Genomic DNA, 20,137 nt, shown 5'->3' with positions numbered 1-20,137 from the left:
TTTTGGCGTTTTTCAATAATTTGGCGAAATATTCATTTTGGAACAATTTCTGAGAATTTCTCAAGAACTTTAATTAAAATGTTTAAAATCCCATCGTCACGAGGTGCTTTTGTACTTTTGAAAATTTTAATGCTAGTTTTAATCTCATTTAAGTTAGTTTCAATAAAGTCTGCTGGTAAAAATTTCGGGGTAGAAATTTGATAACATTAACGTGTGACTTCGTCTTTAAATGGACTCACTATATTTCGAGTTATGAACACACTCAAACTACTGAGCAAGTTATTGAGTCTTTTGTTAATTGCTGGCAAGAAAGTAATCACCATTTTTAATTACTGGAATATGACAATGGCGATAGTGTAGCTTGCTCAGGTGATGTTAGAAGGTGCGTCAATAGTTTGGAAGCAATTGCAAGAAACCAAAGAATAAATCTCGTCTTACCACTGGCTTTTTATAAAACAGCGTAATAATTAGCATAAAATGCGCGCACTACTTGATGACTTGTTAGTACCTATTTGGATACTTTTCAAAAAAAAGAAAAGTGGGAGAGGTTGTTTATAAGACACGATCGCAGAGGTAACGTAGAATACGACAGCCTGTCTTGGGTCATTGTCTTTCTTGGCATATGTTTGGGAATACACTCAATTGGGGTTAATTAATTTAATAGTCTCTTTGCCACAGATGACGTTTACCTCTGTAGCCGGCACCGCGGTTTCACTTGCTGCCGTATCCAAAACAAGAATGAAATTGAATTGTTTTGTGGCTGTCTTTTGTATCAAGTTGCACTAAGATATCTTAATTTAGACAGTGGCTACGAAGAGGCTATAGACAAGGGCAAAAAGTGCATTCTCCATATATGATATAACAGTTCAAATAACAATTTTCTGGATTTTACGATAGCGTAGATGATTTTACAACTGATTGCTGCAATTAGTAAGACTTGCGCGAAAAATTATGTGATTCAGGCTCACTAGCTCAGAAATTCTTCAGATAAACTTTGAGGTTAACTGTGTTTGTCAATGTCAAGTGAATATTTTTTCAACATGGCAAATTTTTTATTTAGTTTTGGATGATTTACAGTGATAATCAAATTCTACATGAGGTGATTTATCAGCAATTATGTATATATGAAAATTTCAATCGCTATACTGCTAGCCACACACGCTATATAGCAAGCCACGTACGCTATATAGCAAGCCACACAAGCTATAGACATGCACATACACGCTATAAAGTCACACACACGCTATACAGCTAGCCACGCACGCTATAAAGCAAGACACGCACTCTAGCCACACGCTCTATAGAAAGCCGCACACGCTACACTGCTGGTCAGAAAAATAGGTGTGTGTACAAAAAAACTGAAATTCGGTAATTTTGATAATTTTATTGTTAACAAGGTAATTTAAATCATTGCACAGAGCGAAAATAATCAAACAGAGTCAAACAACTAAAACGATTAACATTTCCTGTAATTTTCTTATTCAGATTAATAGTATCAAAAAGTTGATGGTCAATAAAATAGGTGAGATCTTTCCTAAGGCATATTATTAAAAACAGTATTTCAAAACGACAGTATTAAAAACGGAACTAGTATCCAGTATAGCCGTCATTATTCTGAAGCACTTTATGCACTCTCCTGGGCATAGAGTCCACCAATACCTGACACGTTTTTAATTGTATTGAATACCATTCGTCCTGAACTTTCTCCCAGATTTATCCTTGCTAGAGAAAAACTGACCTGAAAGCTTTTTCTTCAACTCATTCCAGAGGTTTTCTATCGGGTTTAGATCTGGAGACTGGCTTGGCCAAGAAAGAACTGCTACTTTATTTGTATCAAACCACGATTTTAGCAGCTTCGATGTATGTTTGGGGTCGTTGTTTTGCTGGAAAAGCCATTTGAGAGTGGTGGTGGTGGTGGTGGTGGTGCCACACGCGCTATAAACATGCACACACGCGCTACAGACATGCATACACGCCATAAACATACACACACGCTATATAGCAAGCAACACACGCTAGCCACACACCTTATAAAATAGGGATACACGCTTTAAATATTCACACACGTTATGTGCACACACCCTACATACGCTGGATGATGGTGGCTTCTCAAATCACCGAGTGCGAGTCTCTTTCAGTTTCGGGTTGTATTCACCCAACGATATCTGAATCGAATTACCGCTGGTGGGGTCCAACTCAGATCGAAGGGAAGCCGAACGGAAAGAAGTAGGAACTGCAGCTAACCACTACCACCGCCGCTGTTACCCGCTGCTGATCCACTTCGCCTACTGCCATCGGTGTTGACGTTCGCTGCTGCTGCCTGCTGCTAGTAAACTGATTTGCTTGAGGAGAAACAGTCTCTTATATAGCCCGAAGAGTGCATTCCCGGCTAACTAGGTACTCCATTCTGTCGTTATTTTCAATATTACAATAGTTTGAACAATCAGATTACAATTTTCTGCATTTGGACGGCTGCTTGAATGATTTTCCAATCGATTGCTGCAAAAATGAAACTGACTGGGTTTAAAGCGTTTGAAATTGGACAATTTTTGTGACGCTCTCAATGTTTTCGGTTTTGAAATTGGATCCCTGTATTAAAATTGAGTCCCTGGGATTGTTGCCGTAAGACGTATTCTACGTCAAAATAGTCACTATTTCTTAATATTCTAGTCACTAAAGTCACTACTGTAGCATTATCTAACCGTTACGAGCCCTGCACAAGGTTTCATCACTTTCCTGCAATTCATTCTCAGAAAGTTTTACTGTACAACAAAAAGTTCCCGGGCTACGATGCTCTAATCCATTACCGCGAGATTTCAACTGAAATTTAAGCTTTAATTGCAGTTTAACAAATATACTTGAAATTTTTAACGATGGAACTATTTTAATCAGATCAATCTTTAATTTACAATAGAGTTTCTGCAAATTGTGCATGTGGTTGCTGAGTAAGAAGAGTTTGAAGGTCATTTATCGAGGAAAATCCTGTGCCTCCGCGGGGATAGGGTTAAATAAAGCCTATGCTAAAATGGATACGTTCTTCTGGAAAATTACTTCTCAGGAAAATTCTTCTACCTGGAGCAAATACGTAGTTTGCTGAGTCAAGTACGAGTGCATTGTTTCAGTCAATTTGAAAGAGATCGATTATTTTTTGCTTTTTTTTAACTCATTTGGCATTGATTATTTCTTTCGTTTTTGCATCGGAAAAAGCAAATTAAGTACCATGGAATGTGGTGAAATTGGTCAGTGGGGTGAAGTTGTTCACCTGGAAATTCGTGATAAAAAATTTTAATCAAAATATACTGATCTTACAACACTAGGCAATGTTTACGTGTCCTCAAATGCAACTTTTGCATGATTCACATACTTGTGTTGTCGACCTTGCAATGCAATGCCCGGTGCAATTTTCCATATTTTCGAAAAATTCTTCTAACTCAGTCAAATCTCAATCAAATTTGATCAAACAAGTTTCCAAATAACAAAAAAAAGTATTGAATTTACTTAAAGCAATCTTAATTAAAGGGTTATTACGTTGAATTTGGAGAAGTGAGTTAAGTTTGATAAAAACTCAAAAAATGTAATTTTCAACAATGATTATTCCATGCCATTAAAGTAATACCGATGAATTCGCAGGAAACCACAAATATTTCAATTACAGAGCTAGTATTTGAGCTTTTGCGGCAAACCGAATTGAAACCGGTCTAACGATGATTAAATGAGAGCAAATTTAGCAAAAAGCAGCTCGTGAATCAAAATAAATAAATTTTAACCTGAAATATCGTTATTTTCGTTTCCAAACTAGCTGTGATTGATATTTTTCAGTTCAGAAATCATCATTTAAAATGAACATATCGAAAAAAGCACATTTCCAATAGAATGAATGGATTTCAAAAGTGATCAATTTCACCCCGATTTATCTCATAGTATAAAGTGACCAGACGTCCGGCATTTCGCGGGACAGTCCCGCGTTTTAACAAAATGTCCCGAGTAGAAAAACGTCCCACGAAATGTCCCGCGTTCATCTTAAGTGTAATACATCCCTTCGAAAAGTTCCGCGGTTTCACAGTATTGAACCACCAGATGTCTCATATTTTCACTGGGACGCGCATAGGAGTAAATCAAGTAAAAACCTGATCAAAAGTCGAAAAAGCAAAAGTTTATTAACCATGTTCTGCATAGTCTTAAGATGAAGTGTGATACCTACTGAATCTATTGAAAGCTCATGAGCATCCAGAAGTATCGTTAACCTTTGCTACAGCTGGTTGAAAACGATAAAATTTTAGTTGTCTGTTGTTGCATTCGATGCTCCCGTACCGTTCACTGTTTTTCACAACAATCAAGTGCAACGTAGTGATTTAAATCATAAATACAACTATGGAGATTGTCAAAGAAGGTTAGTTTAATCAATCTGTGAACTTAGAAAACTTATAAAATGTCAGGATATTGCCAAGGAACATTTTAAAAAACACAAAAACGCTGTCAATGAGATTTTTTATATATCATATTATATGAAGTAATTAAGTATCAAAGAGTTTCAATGCAAACAGTCAATTGCAAATTAAAGCCTGCATATTTCTTGTTAAACTGGTGGCATTAGATCATCCGAACCAATCTGAACTCATGAGTTACATTAATGCGAAAATCGACGAAAAATTTCAACTTTTCAGCTTCCGGCAGTGTTGTTGCCTTAGTTCCGAGAACATACCTCTGTCATGTAATAAATGAGTGTTTTGAGACATTTTCAACAGGTTGCTAATGAATTCGGATCCTTTGATTACGAGCTCTAGGCCAAAATCCAAAAACAAACGGCCATTCTTTTTCGTCCGAAGCAATGCAAATGTTGCGAGTTAAATGTTCGTACACGGACAATGATAATCATACTAGGGACTTTTCAGATTTTTTTGAGTACTCAGATTGATTAAAAAACGAATAATAGTTATGTTTCATTCAGCTATGTTTCATTCATAATGGTTCAGTCATTTATTTTAGACAAAAAATTGCCATTGAATCTGAACTACGTCATCTGAATAGTAACAAATCACTCAAAGATGGATTATTCCATGAAAATTTTCAGTCACAACTATTAATTGTACAATACTTTCGATCCATGATACATTTTTAGTCCGAAAACCTTCAAAATAATTTTGACCAGGTTTGATGCTCGAAGTGCTCCACTGTGGGACGCTTGTCGGTATCGAAGTTTAAAATGCCAAATGTCTTAAAAATGCATGAAACGTCGGGATCTGGTGTTATCCTGATAAAACGACTTCGTGGGACTTTGAGATTCCCGAGCTGGGCCAACGGAGAGTTTTCCAGCTCAAAAATTTCCTCGAAAAAAGCCCAGAAAGTCAATTTTTTGATTTTTTAGATAACATCAGTTCTTGCCGTTTTCACATTCTTAAAACATTTGACATTAAAAAATTCGATACCGACCTCCGTCCCAGTTACAGTTTGATATCGAAATGAACATTTCATGAACTTTATCAGTTAAAATAGGGAAACTTGGGCCGCTTTTAGGCATAAATTTTCGAAGTCCAATTGTCTTGTATGAGAAAATTGTTCAAGAAAATTGTTCAAGAAAATTGTTCATACGAATCTTTGAACCTTACTCACAACGACATTCAAACATCAAATTTTTCCCATACAAGTCATTACCACCCTACTATGCACGTGTGATTTTTTATCATTTCGGAGAAAAGTATTTAAACCAAACCACACAACCCCCTTCCCCTCGTCTAAGAATTGAATTGGTGTCCCGCGCTTAAGCCCTAACTGTCTGGTCACTTTATCATAGTATTTTATAGAATTCTCGAATTTATTTCATGAGGTAGACGATAGAAATTTCTCCAATAGCCACAGAGGTTTTCTAGAGCACACACACTTGTTTTAAAATTATACTATTTCGGGAAAAATGTTCATGGAGCTAGTTAATTGGAAATTATTATAAAAATTGATCAATTTCACCCCGTTTCATGGTAACCAAATTATTATAGAGTGTTGTTGTAGGGTGAGCGTCCACATCGAATGCATTGAATTAAATCCAATTCAAAACTAACTCCGCAAAAGAAATTCCCAAGCCTTAGAAATTTCCCCTGATGACTTTTTCAATTCCCTGATATTCCCTGATTTCCCTGATCGAAAAATTAAATTCCTGATATTCCCTGATTCTCCCGGTTTTTCCCGGTAGTCGCCACCCTGTGGATTATATTTCTCTATCGTAATATATAGCGAATTCACCATCATGATCATTGTCTCGTTACTCCCATGGAAGAGAGGCAATGAATGCATTTGAAGTAACTCTTTTCGATTACTCTACTCGCTCCAGCTTCATGCCACAACGCGCTCTGTTATTTCACGGCTTCGGTTGTCCGCAATATCCCCAAATCACCATTTTCACGGTGCAAAAAGCACACGGAAACGTTGAACTGTTGCTTATTACAAAGCAAAGTCTAGGTGCTACAATCGGATTCGGGACTCGTTTATTATACACAGACTTATTATACACAGTCTTCGCAGCCAACTGTTAAGTGTACAGGACAATTGCGAAGTTAGCACTACGATCCCACTGACACTAACAGTCTCTCCCGAATCGAGACTCGAACCTACGACAAGGGGCTTGTTAGGTAAGCATCGTATGCTCATTACACCCGTTACGATATTAATGATCGTGAGACCTCCTAGAAGAATACGTCAAAATAAATATTTATACTGCAAGATTAAAAAAACCTTCACTAATGACCATTGCGTTAACCTTGCTGAGTTCTAGCCTCGATCAAATTTTGCTCGTAGTTCTCCTGAAAATTTTCTATTAACGTGAGGATAAAACAGCGCTTAAATCCGGAATTCTTGAACTTTGATTGATCACAACGTTAATAAATTTGAGTGATCCTTGGCCGCCATTGATCCTCACTATTAAACGTTCATCCTTTATGTTTCGTCGAGCTTTCACGTGATCTATCGAGCTAAAAACACTGCAGCAATACACCAAGTGGTAATCTGCGTATTTAGTGGCATTGTCACTGGTTTTCTTGAAGCATGTTTCCTCAACAATAGAAAAGTCATGAAGTTAGTGTGCTGAGGATGTGAGGAAGTCTTCCAATCCTGGCTGTATGAAGACAGATTACTCACGAATGGAACGAGTAATTTTAGTAGTCTGAGATAGAAATTGTTCAAGAAATTTTGTGGATATATATATATATATATATATATATATATATATATATATATATATATATATATATATATATATTTAGTCCGAAAACCTTCAAAACAATTTTGACCAAGTTTGATGTTCGAAGTGCTCCACTGTGGGACGGTTGTCGGTATCGAATTTTTAAATGCCAAATGTCTTAAAAATGCATGAAACGTCGGAGTCTGCTGTTATCCTGATAAAACGACTTCGTGGGAAATTCCCGAGCATGGCCAACGGAGAGCAGCGTTGTTAAACTCGCTCGCAAAAAGCATGCGATACTCCAAGTGGCGTTCTCGCCGCTACCGAAATCTCACACTAGAGATACTCCTGTCGTACTGTTTCTAGTTCTCTTTTACTTTTTTCATTTCACACTACCGAGCGTTGATGCTTGCGAGTTTCCTCGTAAGCCGACACGTCATGGACACACACTCTCGCTCGTGTACTTTCGCACAACGAGCACAACCAGCGGAAGTGATTGTCAAGACCTTCAAGACGCATTATGACGAAACGGAGTGACAAGGCAAGACAAAGCGGAGTGGCAAAAAAAATATTTCGACGGGTAGGCAGGGATGCCACATATACAGAATTATCAGTACTTATACAGATTTTTGCGTATTTTTCATACAGATATCTGTATATACAGATTACAGATTTTCTGGAAATAGTACAGAACTATACAGATTTTTTTGATTTTCATAAGGTCGCGAAACAAACTTTTCGATATAGTTGAAAATCGAAAAAGAACTCAAATGCTATTGAGCTTATTGGAGGTTTCATTATATTAATATGTTACGCTTAAACGTGTGCATAAATGAGTCAATGAACAAACTATATTGCGTTTTTTTTATTTTAAGGGATATGTCCAGTACATATGCAGATTTTTATACAGATTGAAATATTACCAAGGTGATTTTCTGAGTTTCGAAATACAGTTGAAATTGTGGCATCACTGCGAGTAGGTGGTCGAATATCCTACACGTTCAAGCATGCGATTCTATATAGATTTATCACCCCACTTTCGGCTGTCGGTGCACGATGCAAAACTGCTTGGCATCAGTTTAGCGATTGACGAACCGCATGCGTGAGTCGGTGAACGAAGCATTTTCGTTTTCGGGCACATTTTTTCAAGCATTCTTAGTCTAGTACTCTTATTTGAGTACTCGCGTACTTGGCGTGAGTAAAAAGGCAAAAGAGAATTTGCGAGCGGTTGTATGCTGGCTGCTGCTTTGACAAATGCGTGAATAATAAAGAGTTTCTCGAAAGTGTGTGTGCGAACGACTGGAGAAGCGTAGCACACATCTCATTCTCAAGCAGAAAGGAGTGGATATGTTTTGCTTCTCGCTCGTTTAGCAACGCTGCGCACAGATAGGATAGGGAAAAGAAAGATGATAAAACCGAAAGATACTAAAACATGATTGTGATTTAACTAGAATAACCAAGTGTGAATTATTTCTTGCAAATATTACGCTAATGCCTCCCTGTTACGCTGTGTAGTTGTTTTGGTAATCAGCTCCCTGGAAGATTTTCGCTCGCGCGTATCATTTTGATTCGAACCCATGCTTGTTAATATCGCTTCGAAGGGCAACCACGTGGCCACTGCCGTATTTGCGTATGCCGGTAAAGGGCTATTCCCACTGCTTCCGTTCCGGGACCGGGCCGGGCCCGGGCTCGTCCGGGACTTTTCATGCATTCACACTGCGCCGTGATTGAACCGTGCCTGCGCTGCGCTCTGGCTGAGAAATGTTGATGTGTGTATGTGAAAGAACGTCTTTCTCTTTTTTTCATACCGCAGCTCACTCCGCGCGAAATATGTCACTACAACATACACGCATCCACCCGAGTGCCTTCCGTGCACTCTCCGGCCAACACAAAGTATCGTCGGCAACGATAGTTTTTCTCTCGCACTGCGGCAGCACGACGGCAACTCAACGCTGCCCCGGTCTGGGCACGGCGCGTCGGTGTGAATGCGTTCATAAGAACGCATGCAATCAATCTCAAACGAGCCCGGACGACACACGGAACAGCCACGGCCCGGTCCCGGCCCGGTCCCGGAACGGAAGCAGTGGGAATAGCCCTTAAGAGGAGGAAAACTCCCACGATGTTCAGGAGAAGCTTTTAGGGAAAGCTTGCTGAGAAGGGTGAATCCGTGAATGATGGTCGTGTCGTGAGAGCCTAGTGAGATCTAGTAAGTCTAGTTAGGGTGAATTTGGGGACAGCCGGACCGCTTTGACTCGTTTGAACAAGAACCTACCTTAGCTTAGGTCTCATACCGGACAATTAAATATTGGTGGGCGATCCTCATTCGAGGTGGCGCTTAACCCTCTAGTGTCCAGTGCCGCCTTTAGACGGTCTTCAGTCAAACCTCTAAAAAGCTTCAATCAATACTTAAAAATGTTTATGAAGTTTCATAGTGATTTTTTTGAAGTCCGCCTGAAAATAAACTTGGGCACTAGAGGGTTAAAGCATTTTCATTTTATTTTCATTTTGCGGTAGATGGTGAGGCAGTTGGAACCAAGTCTGTCCAACCCCGATATTTAAGGAAGGATAATGGCTGACTGCACTTGCGGGACTGTATGAATGCCATTGGAAGGGATTGGGGAAAGATTGGGAAGGTGTTTGAACGTTTGAAAAAAAAAAAATAAATAAATAAAAATATAAGAAAAAAATTGAAAAAAATATAAGGAAAAAAAACAAAAAATTAAAAAAAATTAAAAGAAAATAAAAAAAATTAAAAAAAATAAATAAAAAAAAGTAATAATAACAATAATGAAGGAAAAGTAAAAATTCTACATACTTGGTTTAGAGTAGGGTATGCAATCCCGGGAACGATTTCCCGGGAAATAACTTTTCTCGGGATTCCCGGGAACAGAAATATTGTTTCCCGGGATTTCCGAGTTCCGCAAAAAAAATTTGTTAGATTTACTATAGTTTCTTATGCAATAGTGCAATAAAATTGAACACGTCTAACTGGTGCCAAAAATAAATCATGTAATAAAACTCAATATAGTATTTCAAAGTAAAATTCATCTTTACATGTTAATTAGTAAGCATTCAAATGCTTTAAGACTGACTTATTTCAAGTCGTATTGAACTGATTATTTAATATAATATCGTTTCCTTCCGGTTTGTCTCGGTCACAGAAAACCACCAAATGGCGAAATAACGAAATAACGAAGTTAATCAACCAAACTTCTTCCTTGGAATCTTACGCTCCAATCAATGGTGATATAAACTCCAAAAGGTTTTGAAATGTTGTTTTGTTAATGAAAACTAGATTTGAGACGAAGTTTATTTAGAAAAAAATCGCACCGCACATAATAAATAATAAAAAAAGCGAATATATTTGCTACCGCTCAAGTAAACAGTAAATATTTATTGTAGTGTAAAACATATATTGCCCAAAATATCCGTATCAAATATTACAAATATTTTCCCCGTCCAATGCCTGCCTAACACTCAGTTTTCTCTTTAACAAACTCAACAAAGCATCGGACACCAGTTTTCAATTAAATGTAGCAAGAGGTGAAATCGGTGATTTCAAAGTATTCTAGAAATCAGCGGTGGTTCAGCGGACTTGAGCAAAGTTTTACAGAAGAAAATACCATTTTTGAGCCTAACGGAAAATTGTCAGCGGATCTGAAGCTGTTTGACGACATGAGGACCTTTAATCCTCCTTTTTGTTACCTTTTACTGATAAACCTATTTAAAATCTCATTTTTGCTAAAAAAAAATCCGTTCCCGGTTCCCGGGAATTCCCGAAAAATAAGATTTTTCATTCCCGTTTCCCGGGAAATCGATTCCCGGGAATATTGCAAACCCTAGTTTAGAGGATACTTCCCTCTTTTTGTCTGTCTTGAATCTGGTGATTGCTTGGATTGGTTATTGTTGGTTGTTTTGTCTCTTCTCTAATTTGCCTGTCCTGATTTGTTGATTATCGAAGAAATTTCATAAAATCTTGGTGTAAATCTGTGAGCGATAAAACCTCTCAACGATATCAAACTCATGTTATCGTGTTTGAGGTTAAAATGAAATCCGAAAAAGAAGAAAAAATAAATAAAAAAGGGAAAATAAACTATTCAGTAGTGTGGTTATTTCAATAAAAAATGCGTTTTATATGATTTGGACTACTCATATAAAGTTAGATAAACCAAGGCGTGGTACAAAGAGAGAGGGATATTATTACTTTTTTTTTAGTGCGTCCAAAAATCCTTTAAAGATTGAAGTGTCGTCGCTTGATAGACTTTATACATCAGAACACATATACACTGGGGTCGCTTTTTACGCGGGTTGTTTTTTTAAACGGGATATTTTTACAATAACGCAGATTATTTTTACTCGATTCGGAAAATTATTTGTAATACCGCGTAAATAAGTTTAGTATGAGTATATCTAATCTGATCTTTTATATGCGGTACAACCAACCGCGTAAAAAGAGACCCCAATGTACATACAGAAATACATCAAAGTAGGGCACTGTGCGAATGTGGAGGGTACGAAGATATTGACCACATAGTCTTCGTATGCCCTAAGTACCACAGAGTAAAGACCAAGCTTATGAATTCACTCCGGAAACAAGAAGTGACGTTTACAATGCAAGAACGGGATGCGCTTACTAGCCGCAACCCCGCGCTTGTAATACCTATTTATGACTTTTTGAGAGATGTCATGTATCAAATTTGATTATCTCCTTGCTTTTTCTCCTAATATTACCCAACACAACAATCTTGAAAAAGTTTTACACTAATTCTGTTCTTTTTTCTTCTCTCTTTTATTCATCTTTTTATAGAAACATGAATCATCGCTTCTTTCTGAGAGACATGATCCACCGAACTTAGATATAAATTTTGATTTCAAAGAGATAAGGAACCATCACATCCTAAAATGAATAGTAGTAAGGATTAGTATTTAGTCATACAGAGAAAAACTTTGATGTTAGTCGTAGGTTTAAATGACATGTATATTTAAATTGTATTTTTAAAAGAGAAAAGATGAGAGGGTTTTTATGCCTGTTTGAGGAGGAGCAGTCGGGATACGGGCTCTACTCAAGCTGGCTTTTCCCTACTCCAAAAGATATTCGGCCCCGTTATGCTTCGCGTTTGGGCCTAAATAAATATTAATTTAAAAAAAAGTAGGGCATTGTTACGAGGAAAAAAAACTAAAATTATAGCAGTAAACCAGAACCAAGCTCTCCCCGCTCCATCCGGGACCCCAAACAATCCCAAACCCATGGGAAGTCAATCACCCCCGCACCCCAGACCCGCATAAAGAGCTGAGAATAGAACTGACACATAAATTATAGACCAAAGCGTGATGCGCAAAGAGTGAGATCAAAAACTCTTGTAAAACCATTGAATTGAGGCTTCTTATATACATAGTAAACAAACTCGAGCTTGATATTTTGTATAGCATAGGTGTTGCAATTATTATACATTTTTTGAATCACACACAATTGTGGTTCAACAAAATGTCCTTAACCCTATCCCCGCGGAGAGAAATTAGTTTTTACATCGAAAAATGACATTCAAACTCCGCAACCGCATGCATAATTGGCACAAACTATATTGCATGTTGAAGATCAATCTGTTCTCTAACTGTTCAGAATATTTTCATCGTTAGATTTCAAGTATAGTTGTTAAACTGTTATCAAAGTTTATATGTCAGGTGATGCCATATGGCATCACCCGCGGGGAATGGGTTAAGTTGTGCTCAATATTGTGAGTGGTGCATTGGAATTGAAACGTTGCGAGTAATCAGCGGAACAAACCTCAAATTTTTTTTATTCTTACGAAGTTCATGACACCTTCCAATGCGTACTTGGAGTCATGCGAAGTTAAATCTGATTTACTAGAACTGTTCAAATACAGTCAGGTTTTTTTACGCGGTTTTTTATACGCGGATTTTTTTTACGAGGTTTTTTTTACGCGGATCTTTGAATTAACGCGTTTTACGCGGATTTTTGAATTACCGCGGTTTTTTACGCGGATTTTTGAATTAACGCGTTTTTTTTTACGCGATACCGCGCTGATTCAAAAAAAATTTCGCGAATTTCCGAATTAACGTGGGTTCGGAACCAGAAACGTTTAAGTGTTTATCTAGTAAAGGACTTAGTCCAAAAAATACCCTCCGCCCACCGAAAGATCCGGAATGATCGTCAAAGAGGACAATTTTAATAACTGGTTCTAGAGTGTCTCGGGTTTTTTTTCTAAAGCCCTTCTTGCTGGACTACTTTACGCGGATTGGTTGCTGGGTTTACTGCTTTTCTCTTTGCGCACCTCGCCTTACAACACATACTCTTGTTTCTACTACTACGGCTACTACAACTAAACAGAATTAAGAAGTAGGTAATTATCACTTTCTAGATGAGAACATAGCTTGCACAATGTGGTCTGGTCCACGTGTGAAGAGAATTCGCCAGAACTATTAACAATTAATATTGTCATGAATCCTTCCCACATAAGAGATTGCCGAGATCAGAGTAGGAAGAGCTACAACATAGGTATCTGACTCTCATGATCTTCCACCCGCCACCCGGAAGCACGCGCCCTTGGGCTGTTAAAGCTGAATCAACTTTGTGGCTCTATCTTGAAGGGTTCTGTAAAGCTATGAGAACCCAAGATTAGAGCTCAACCACCAAGCCCAGGGATTCGAGGTGGCGCTTAAATCGCTCATTTTTGCGGTCAAGTGCGGAATGGAAATCCCCGGCGTTAGATTTGAATAACTTCTGAACCTAAGTACGCCATCGTCGCTAGACGATTTTGGCGCCCAACGTGGGGCTAGATCTGTTAGTTCCGATTAAATTTTAATCTTGGTTCTAATCATGGGCGCAACTAAGGAACATTTCTAGGGGGGGCTAGTTTTCATACATTTCATTTAAAAAAGAGAAAAAATGTTAAAATGCGCAAATTCAATAACGAATAAAATAGTGTCGTAACAGTAGAAAAAATCACTTCAATCGGGAATGAATCTCCAAAAATGTATTTTGACCACAGCGTCAACGCTCAACGCTCTTTCAACAACACTGAATTGATATTATGGAGAGCTTCCCCAGGATAGGAGCGGCCCTAAACAGCGACTGGTCCGCAGCGGACTGTTGAACTAATAGCGAATTTCTATATTCCACCAGCTCACCTCGTTTTGACCTGGAAGCAAAGGAACTGCTGTCAAAACTCTTCTTTATTCGCTCGATATTGACCCAGTATTGACCTGCCGTGCTGCCCGAAGCGCACTGTAAAATTTGTCAGCTTCAACCCACCACCGCACGTGCTAAGTTCGTAAACAATTATTTGGCATCTCTTTCTTACTTGCTTTTTAAATGGCGATGAAGTTTTTATTCCTCGGCAGTTTTGCCCGCACACAGTGAAATAAAGAAATTCGCTATAAAATTCGGCAGCACCTCAACTTCTCTTTTACACAAAACTTCAAACCGCTTTTACACAAAACTTTGAACATACATATTCAATACAAATAATGTAACAAACAACCTTATGTAGTTCAACTTCAACCTTGCGATTGTGGCTTTGCATACTGTAACAACCCTTGTGTTTTTTTACAATGACCAGACAATAGACCTGTGAAATTGTAATTGTTGACGTTTCATCGGCACTCAATCCTGATCAATCACTGATTGGTGCGAATGAGAAGGAATAGAAATTGAAGAATAACAAAACATCAAGAGAAGCAAGGCCCAGCTACATTCCACTGTTTACGAGTTTGACCTCCAGTGTGTTTTGCAGTTTTAGTAGCTAATCATTAGTGTACAGGACAATTGCTAGCGCTTGGGTCCTATAGACTCGAACGGTCGTCCCCTCGCAACCAAGATTCGCACATATTACAATGCATCTTATCTCGTGACCAACCGAGAGACGCCTGGAACCTTCCAATTTTTGTGAGATGACCGAAAATTATTAGCGCGTTGAACTGATACAACAGATCCCAAGCATGTAGTAAACGAAAAATTAAGTTCAAATTTAACATTATAAATTTCCCGGTTTGGTATTGAAATTCCGTTTTTTCGGTTTTTGACGTGGGACTACGTCTTTGTTTACTATACTGGGATGCATTCTGTATAGGGATACCATCTGGTCAGAGGTACAAATCAGGACATCTATTTTTTCGGCACAAATTTGATCCAAATTATTTTTATTCTGGTTCAAACTGGTGGTATGTGATTTGCACTTCAAAACGCTATTCGGTTGTTAATTTATTCAACATGTATCTCGAACGATCCAATTTTATCAAGCAACTTTGAAGTTTTAGGAATTTGTATGTCCCCAAAGAATTCAGCACACGTAAACTGTTTAAAATTAAATATAAAAATTGTCAAATGTTCAACACTATTCACTTTACTCAGGCTTAACCAAAGAAATAATTTACGCAGTGAGCGTTGTGTGGTTATGTATCGAGATTTATCAGAATTATTCACATTATTGAACATGTATCAAGATAGACAGGTTTAATATCTAAACTCCCAGATATTTCAATTCTGCATTATAGATTTTTCCTGATTTTGGGACCGATAACAAGAAACGAGGCGAGCAATTTGCCTCGCCTAGAGTCACTGACGGGCAAAATGTTCTATTAGGAAACGCGAGACTCGAATTACATAGACTTACTGGTGTTGAACCATTAGAAGCTAAATCAAATAAAATTATTAACAATTTTCGACAAAAATCGTTGCAATCCTCAATTGCTACGATAAGCTCTCTTTATAGCCAATAAGTTAGCAATTAAGTTAGTTGTAAGTTTACTTCCCCTTTTCTGACAAGTAGGTTTGAATCCCTACGAATGATAAGTCCTAATTGCGAAAGCAAACAAATCCTAACAATTAAAATTACAAATTTCTAACAGTGTTGAGAAGTCACCATTTGTGATTGGACACACATACTCATTATTTACTAATATTTATCATAAATACTTAAGCTACTAACAAATCCCCCCTTAAAAAAAAAAAAGGAAACGCGAGTGAAACTTGGCTGGTGACAGCTGAGTGGAGCAGTTTCGCAGACGAGCTACTCGTCCGAGATCCAGCCGACTCACCATCTGTTATATCTAAATTGGTCAGGCGAGTAACTCGCTGCTCACCTCGTTGACTGTAATAGGTTCCTTTATTTCTTTAGCCCGCAAAACGGTCATCACTCCAAAGTTTACAATTTTCCTCATAAAATGTTACTTTAAGTATATTATCGAAGAAAAATGTCCTTTTGTTTTTATTTTTCCAGCGACGAATTCGAACTGGCAACCAGAAATGAAAAAAAAAAATACTGGGCAATCTCCAACAATTTCTAATATCAGGCAACATTCACGTTTCTGCTAAAAACTTACCGACTTGTGCCTTGAAATATGACCTTGGTGATTGAAGATAATTGCATGTCTTATGAAAATCAGGACAAATGCTAGAATATGAAAAATAAATCAGGACGCCCAAATATCATCTCAAAATCAGGACATGTCCTGCTAAATCAGGACGGATGGTATCCCAAATTCTGTAAAACTGGAAATGAAACTGGCAAAAGTTGCATCAGATTTCAAACGTTAATAACAGCATAACGACATGATGAATAACAATAACCAATATGTTGTTGGATAGATAAAATGTGTAACAATTTTATAACACGCAAGTTAACATTAATATTTCACTGCTCAACGGTGAAAATTAATAAAAAGTTACAGGGAAACTTACGCAAACAATGTACCAATTACATGCGAGCATTCCTAGCACAGACGACGTGAATGGACACCATCCGTTTTCCGTGATATTCTCTGTATCAATATCGATATAAAAATTGACAGAGTCTCCCCGTCCCAATAGGTCAATTTATTTTAGCTTCCATGAGCATAGACTAAAATGATGTCTCGAACGTAAAAGTTTTTCGAAAAGTTTGAAACAATCCCTATTCTTGAACAATTTCTAAGCCTGCTTTCGAAACCTAATAAAAACTGATGTCTTGAAAGAAAACATGCCGGTCAAAGCAGTACTAGTACCAGTGGAGTAAAGAACCGTCTCTCGTCGTCTATGATTGCAGCGGTACTCTTCTATTCGTACATTTCAGCGGTACAATTCATACTGCAGCGGTACTATTCGTATTGCAGTGGTACACTTTTGTTCGTACATTTCTATTTGTGTGCAATCGAGGAAAAACTGCAATGCTGCTGTTGATGGTGATTGAAAGTTTATCTCATTAATATGATTACCATAAAATACTCAACAAGAATTGTAAATTTTTGCAGCGGATATTTATTTGTTTTATCTTGGATATTCACTAAACAATCGTAACCGGATAGTATCGAAAGAGTAAATTCCTAAATATATACATTTATAGGAGAGTGAGAGACTGCGAATGGTTGTGAATTTTTTGTTTATTTACTGAGATTCATATAGAATCTCTTTTTACATTTCAAAATTGTTAGATGATATATTATTATTCTAAGCTTTACTACAATAAACGTATATTAGCTGTCTTCGTTATACAGCGAATGTAGTTGTAGGCAAATGAAAAAAATTGTCAAGCAAAAAACAAAAATGTAATTGTGGATTGCTACGATTTTTTGCTGGAACTTGTTAATAATTTTGTTTAAAATATCTTTTTATGTTTGCCAATTAATGAACCTTTGTAAGGGCTTCTATATTATGTTGAAAGTAAGAACCATATTATAGATTTGATTTAATCAGAGTTAAATAAGACAAAATCATTTATTATAATAACGTAAGTATTATGGGTTTTGGTTTTCGAGGATATAGAGTTAATCTAGACTTTGGCGCATTACGAGAAATTCTTGGTGCTTCTTCAACAAGAATGATATGCTTGTGCCTTGTCAAATACATGATTTCTGCACAAAAATATACTACAGGCTAATACTAATATCGCCAAATATATACGATATTCTTTCGAGTGTTGTTGAATATATTTCAAAAAGTTGATTTCCGGGGTAGGCTGAAAATAAAAATACGTACAGTCGCTGAGCAAACACCTTGATTCTGTCTGCAGGCTCTGTATATTTTGTAACAAAAAATCCCCTAATTACAGTGTTCAGTCCCACGTCACCATTTCATACAACCCTAGGGCTGTATACCTTGTAGTATTTTCAGCACATTTTCAAGTTCCCGGTTTACCGGTTCGCTGGCCACCATGATTCCCGTTTTTTTTTTCGAAAGATCGAACGTTCAAACGGCTCTTTATGCAGCCCATTCAAAAATGGGAATCGCATTTTTCAGTTCGTTCAAATCGGTCCTTTATTTTTTTGGCAATTTGCATACTTATAAATATTTCTATACTATAATTTATATTGGATTACAAAATTACCTGTGAATAAAATTGATTTCCTCCTGAATTTCTTGTTTGTGATTTAGTGGTGTCAGAGTCATCTCCGTCCTGAGGAAAACATCCGTATGATTTCAATGTATTTTATTCTAAATTTATTACTTACGTCACTGTCAATGTCGATGTCTCTATCATCGTCACTCATGTTGTCGTACAGATCGACTGGGCTGGCCTTCCGTGCTTGCTGCTGGTCCTCGTACAAACGCATCCACAGGCTGTTTCTCGGATTTGCCTTTTGAAAGACAATTTTTCAACTGGCTCACTACTCTTGTCACAATATTTACAATTTTATTTATCTTCCAACAGATTGCAATATTTCATAAGTTCGTTTTTGTCTCACATCTCCCCGGCAGTGAACATAATAGAATCCTGAGAAAAAACAAACATTTACTGGGTTCACAACAAAATCTACGCACGACGTAAAAACTTGGTTATGGCAGTGCTGGGCGATACTAATATCGATAATCCCGACCAAAGATGCCAGATGTTTATGAAAAATGTCCGCAACAGCTCGACAATATAGACACTATATATATATAGACCTGCGTAGTGAATGACAGCAGCACTGGAATCGCTGGATTTTTATATTCTTGTTATTTGTTTGATACAAATTTTTCGTTATGTTCATTTTGGCTCGCACGTTTGACAGTTATTTTGGCTCGCTGCGATTCAGTCCGCAGGTCTATATATATATAGTGTCTATACTCGACAACCCAGGAAAATCTGCTTGATAATACGGGCTATTAAAATGACTGTTCAACTGACAGCTGGCGCTGCAGTAAAAACGGTAAAAACAGTAAAAATGATGATAATGATTTGAGCCGTTGAGAGCAAAAGAGGTACATGTGCCAATTTTACACTTTTTAGGTTTTTTTTGCATAAATTGATGCAGAACGCAATAACGTACTAGAATATCCAAGAAAAACCGAGATCTGATAACCTAAACCAAAGTTATAGCCAGAACAATTTTTGGTAATTAACACAATCACCATTTCGTTGAGAGCAAAAGTGGTACATGTCCAGTCTGTGCATATTAGATGAATTGTAAGTCGAAGATCTTAGGATATAGAACAATCATGTCTTTAGCAAAGTTGGTCAAGTGATTGAGTACTTTCAGATGAAGATCTGTCTGTTTTGGAATTTTCTCACTACGTGGCGCTAGTGTACCCGTGACAATTTTGTAACAGAAAGACTTTTATCTATTTCAGTATCAACTCGTATGCTGTGGCCAATTTAGAAGATAACTCTCTGAGGTCTTTGATATAGATATATATTTACACACTGGACCCAGGTTTGGCTTTAGGCAGGCCTCCAATAGCCTTCCGGAAGATCCAGAAATACCGTAATTGAGGTCAATTTTCTAAAGTGATCCTAGAGCTTCCTAATTTTTCCGAAACTGCTTCTGCGGGATTGAGTAGAAACTAAATAATTTAACCGAAAGATCCAGAACTAGCGTAAAATGTCAATTTCAAAAGTGTTCCTAAAGCTTCCTGTTTTTTTTTTCGAGACCAAAAAAATGATCTTTCAACGAAATATGCTTCAAGATGGCCACCACGTGAACCACCGGTACTACCATTAAAGAGATTAATTTTGAAGAACAGTCCCACTTTTTTTCTAAACCACTCCCAGA

General features: G+C 37.5%; 1 protein-coding gene across 4 annotated transcripts in view; it reads right to left on the bottom strand.

Moving 5' to 3' along the window:
• The window catches only part of LOC129718832 (protein max), a 143,879-nt gene that overhangs the window by 61,168 nt on the left and 62,574 nt on the right, over window positions 1–20,137 (bottom strand). For 2 of the 4 annotated variants that reach the window (XM_055669942.1, XM_055669941.1), the window contains exons 2-3: window positions 18,614–18,876; window positions 18,490–18,558 (exon numbers count right to left, since the gene is read on the bottom strand). In XM_055669942.1, the coding sequence (XP_055525917.1) occupies window positions 18,490–18,558; window positions 18,614–18,715 (171 nt within the window). In that variant the 5' untranslated portion in view covers window positions 18,716–18,876. Of the gene's footprint in view, window positions 1–18,489; window positions 18,559–18,613; window positions 19,821–20,137 lie in introns of those variants that run through there. The other 2 variants (XM_055669939.1, XM_055669943.1) reach the window with 2 other exon arrangements.

The sequence above is a fragment of the Wyeomyia smithii genome, chromosome 1 (genome assembly GCF_029784165.1).
Source record: "Wyeomyia smithii strain HCP4-BCI-WySm-NY-G18 chromosome 1, ASM2978416v1, whole genome shotgun sequence".
Taxonomy (NCBI): domain Eukaryota; kingdom Metazoa; phylum Arthropoda; class Insecta; order Diptera; family Culicidae; genus Wyeomyia; species Wyeomyia smithii.
The sequence above is the reverse complement of the archived record's forward strand: the minus strand, read 5'-3'. Positions and strand labels throughout refer to the sequence as shown.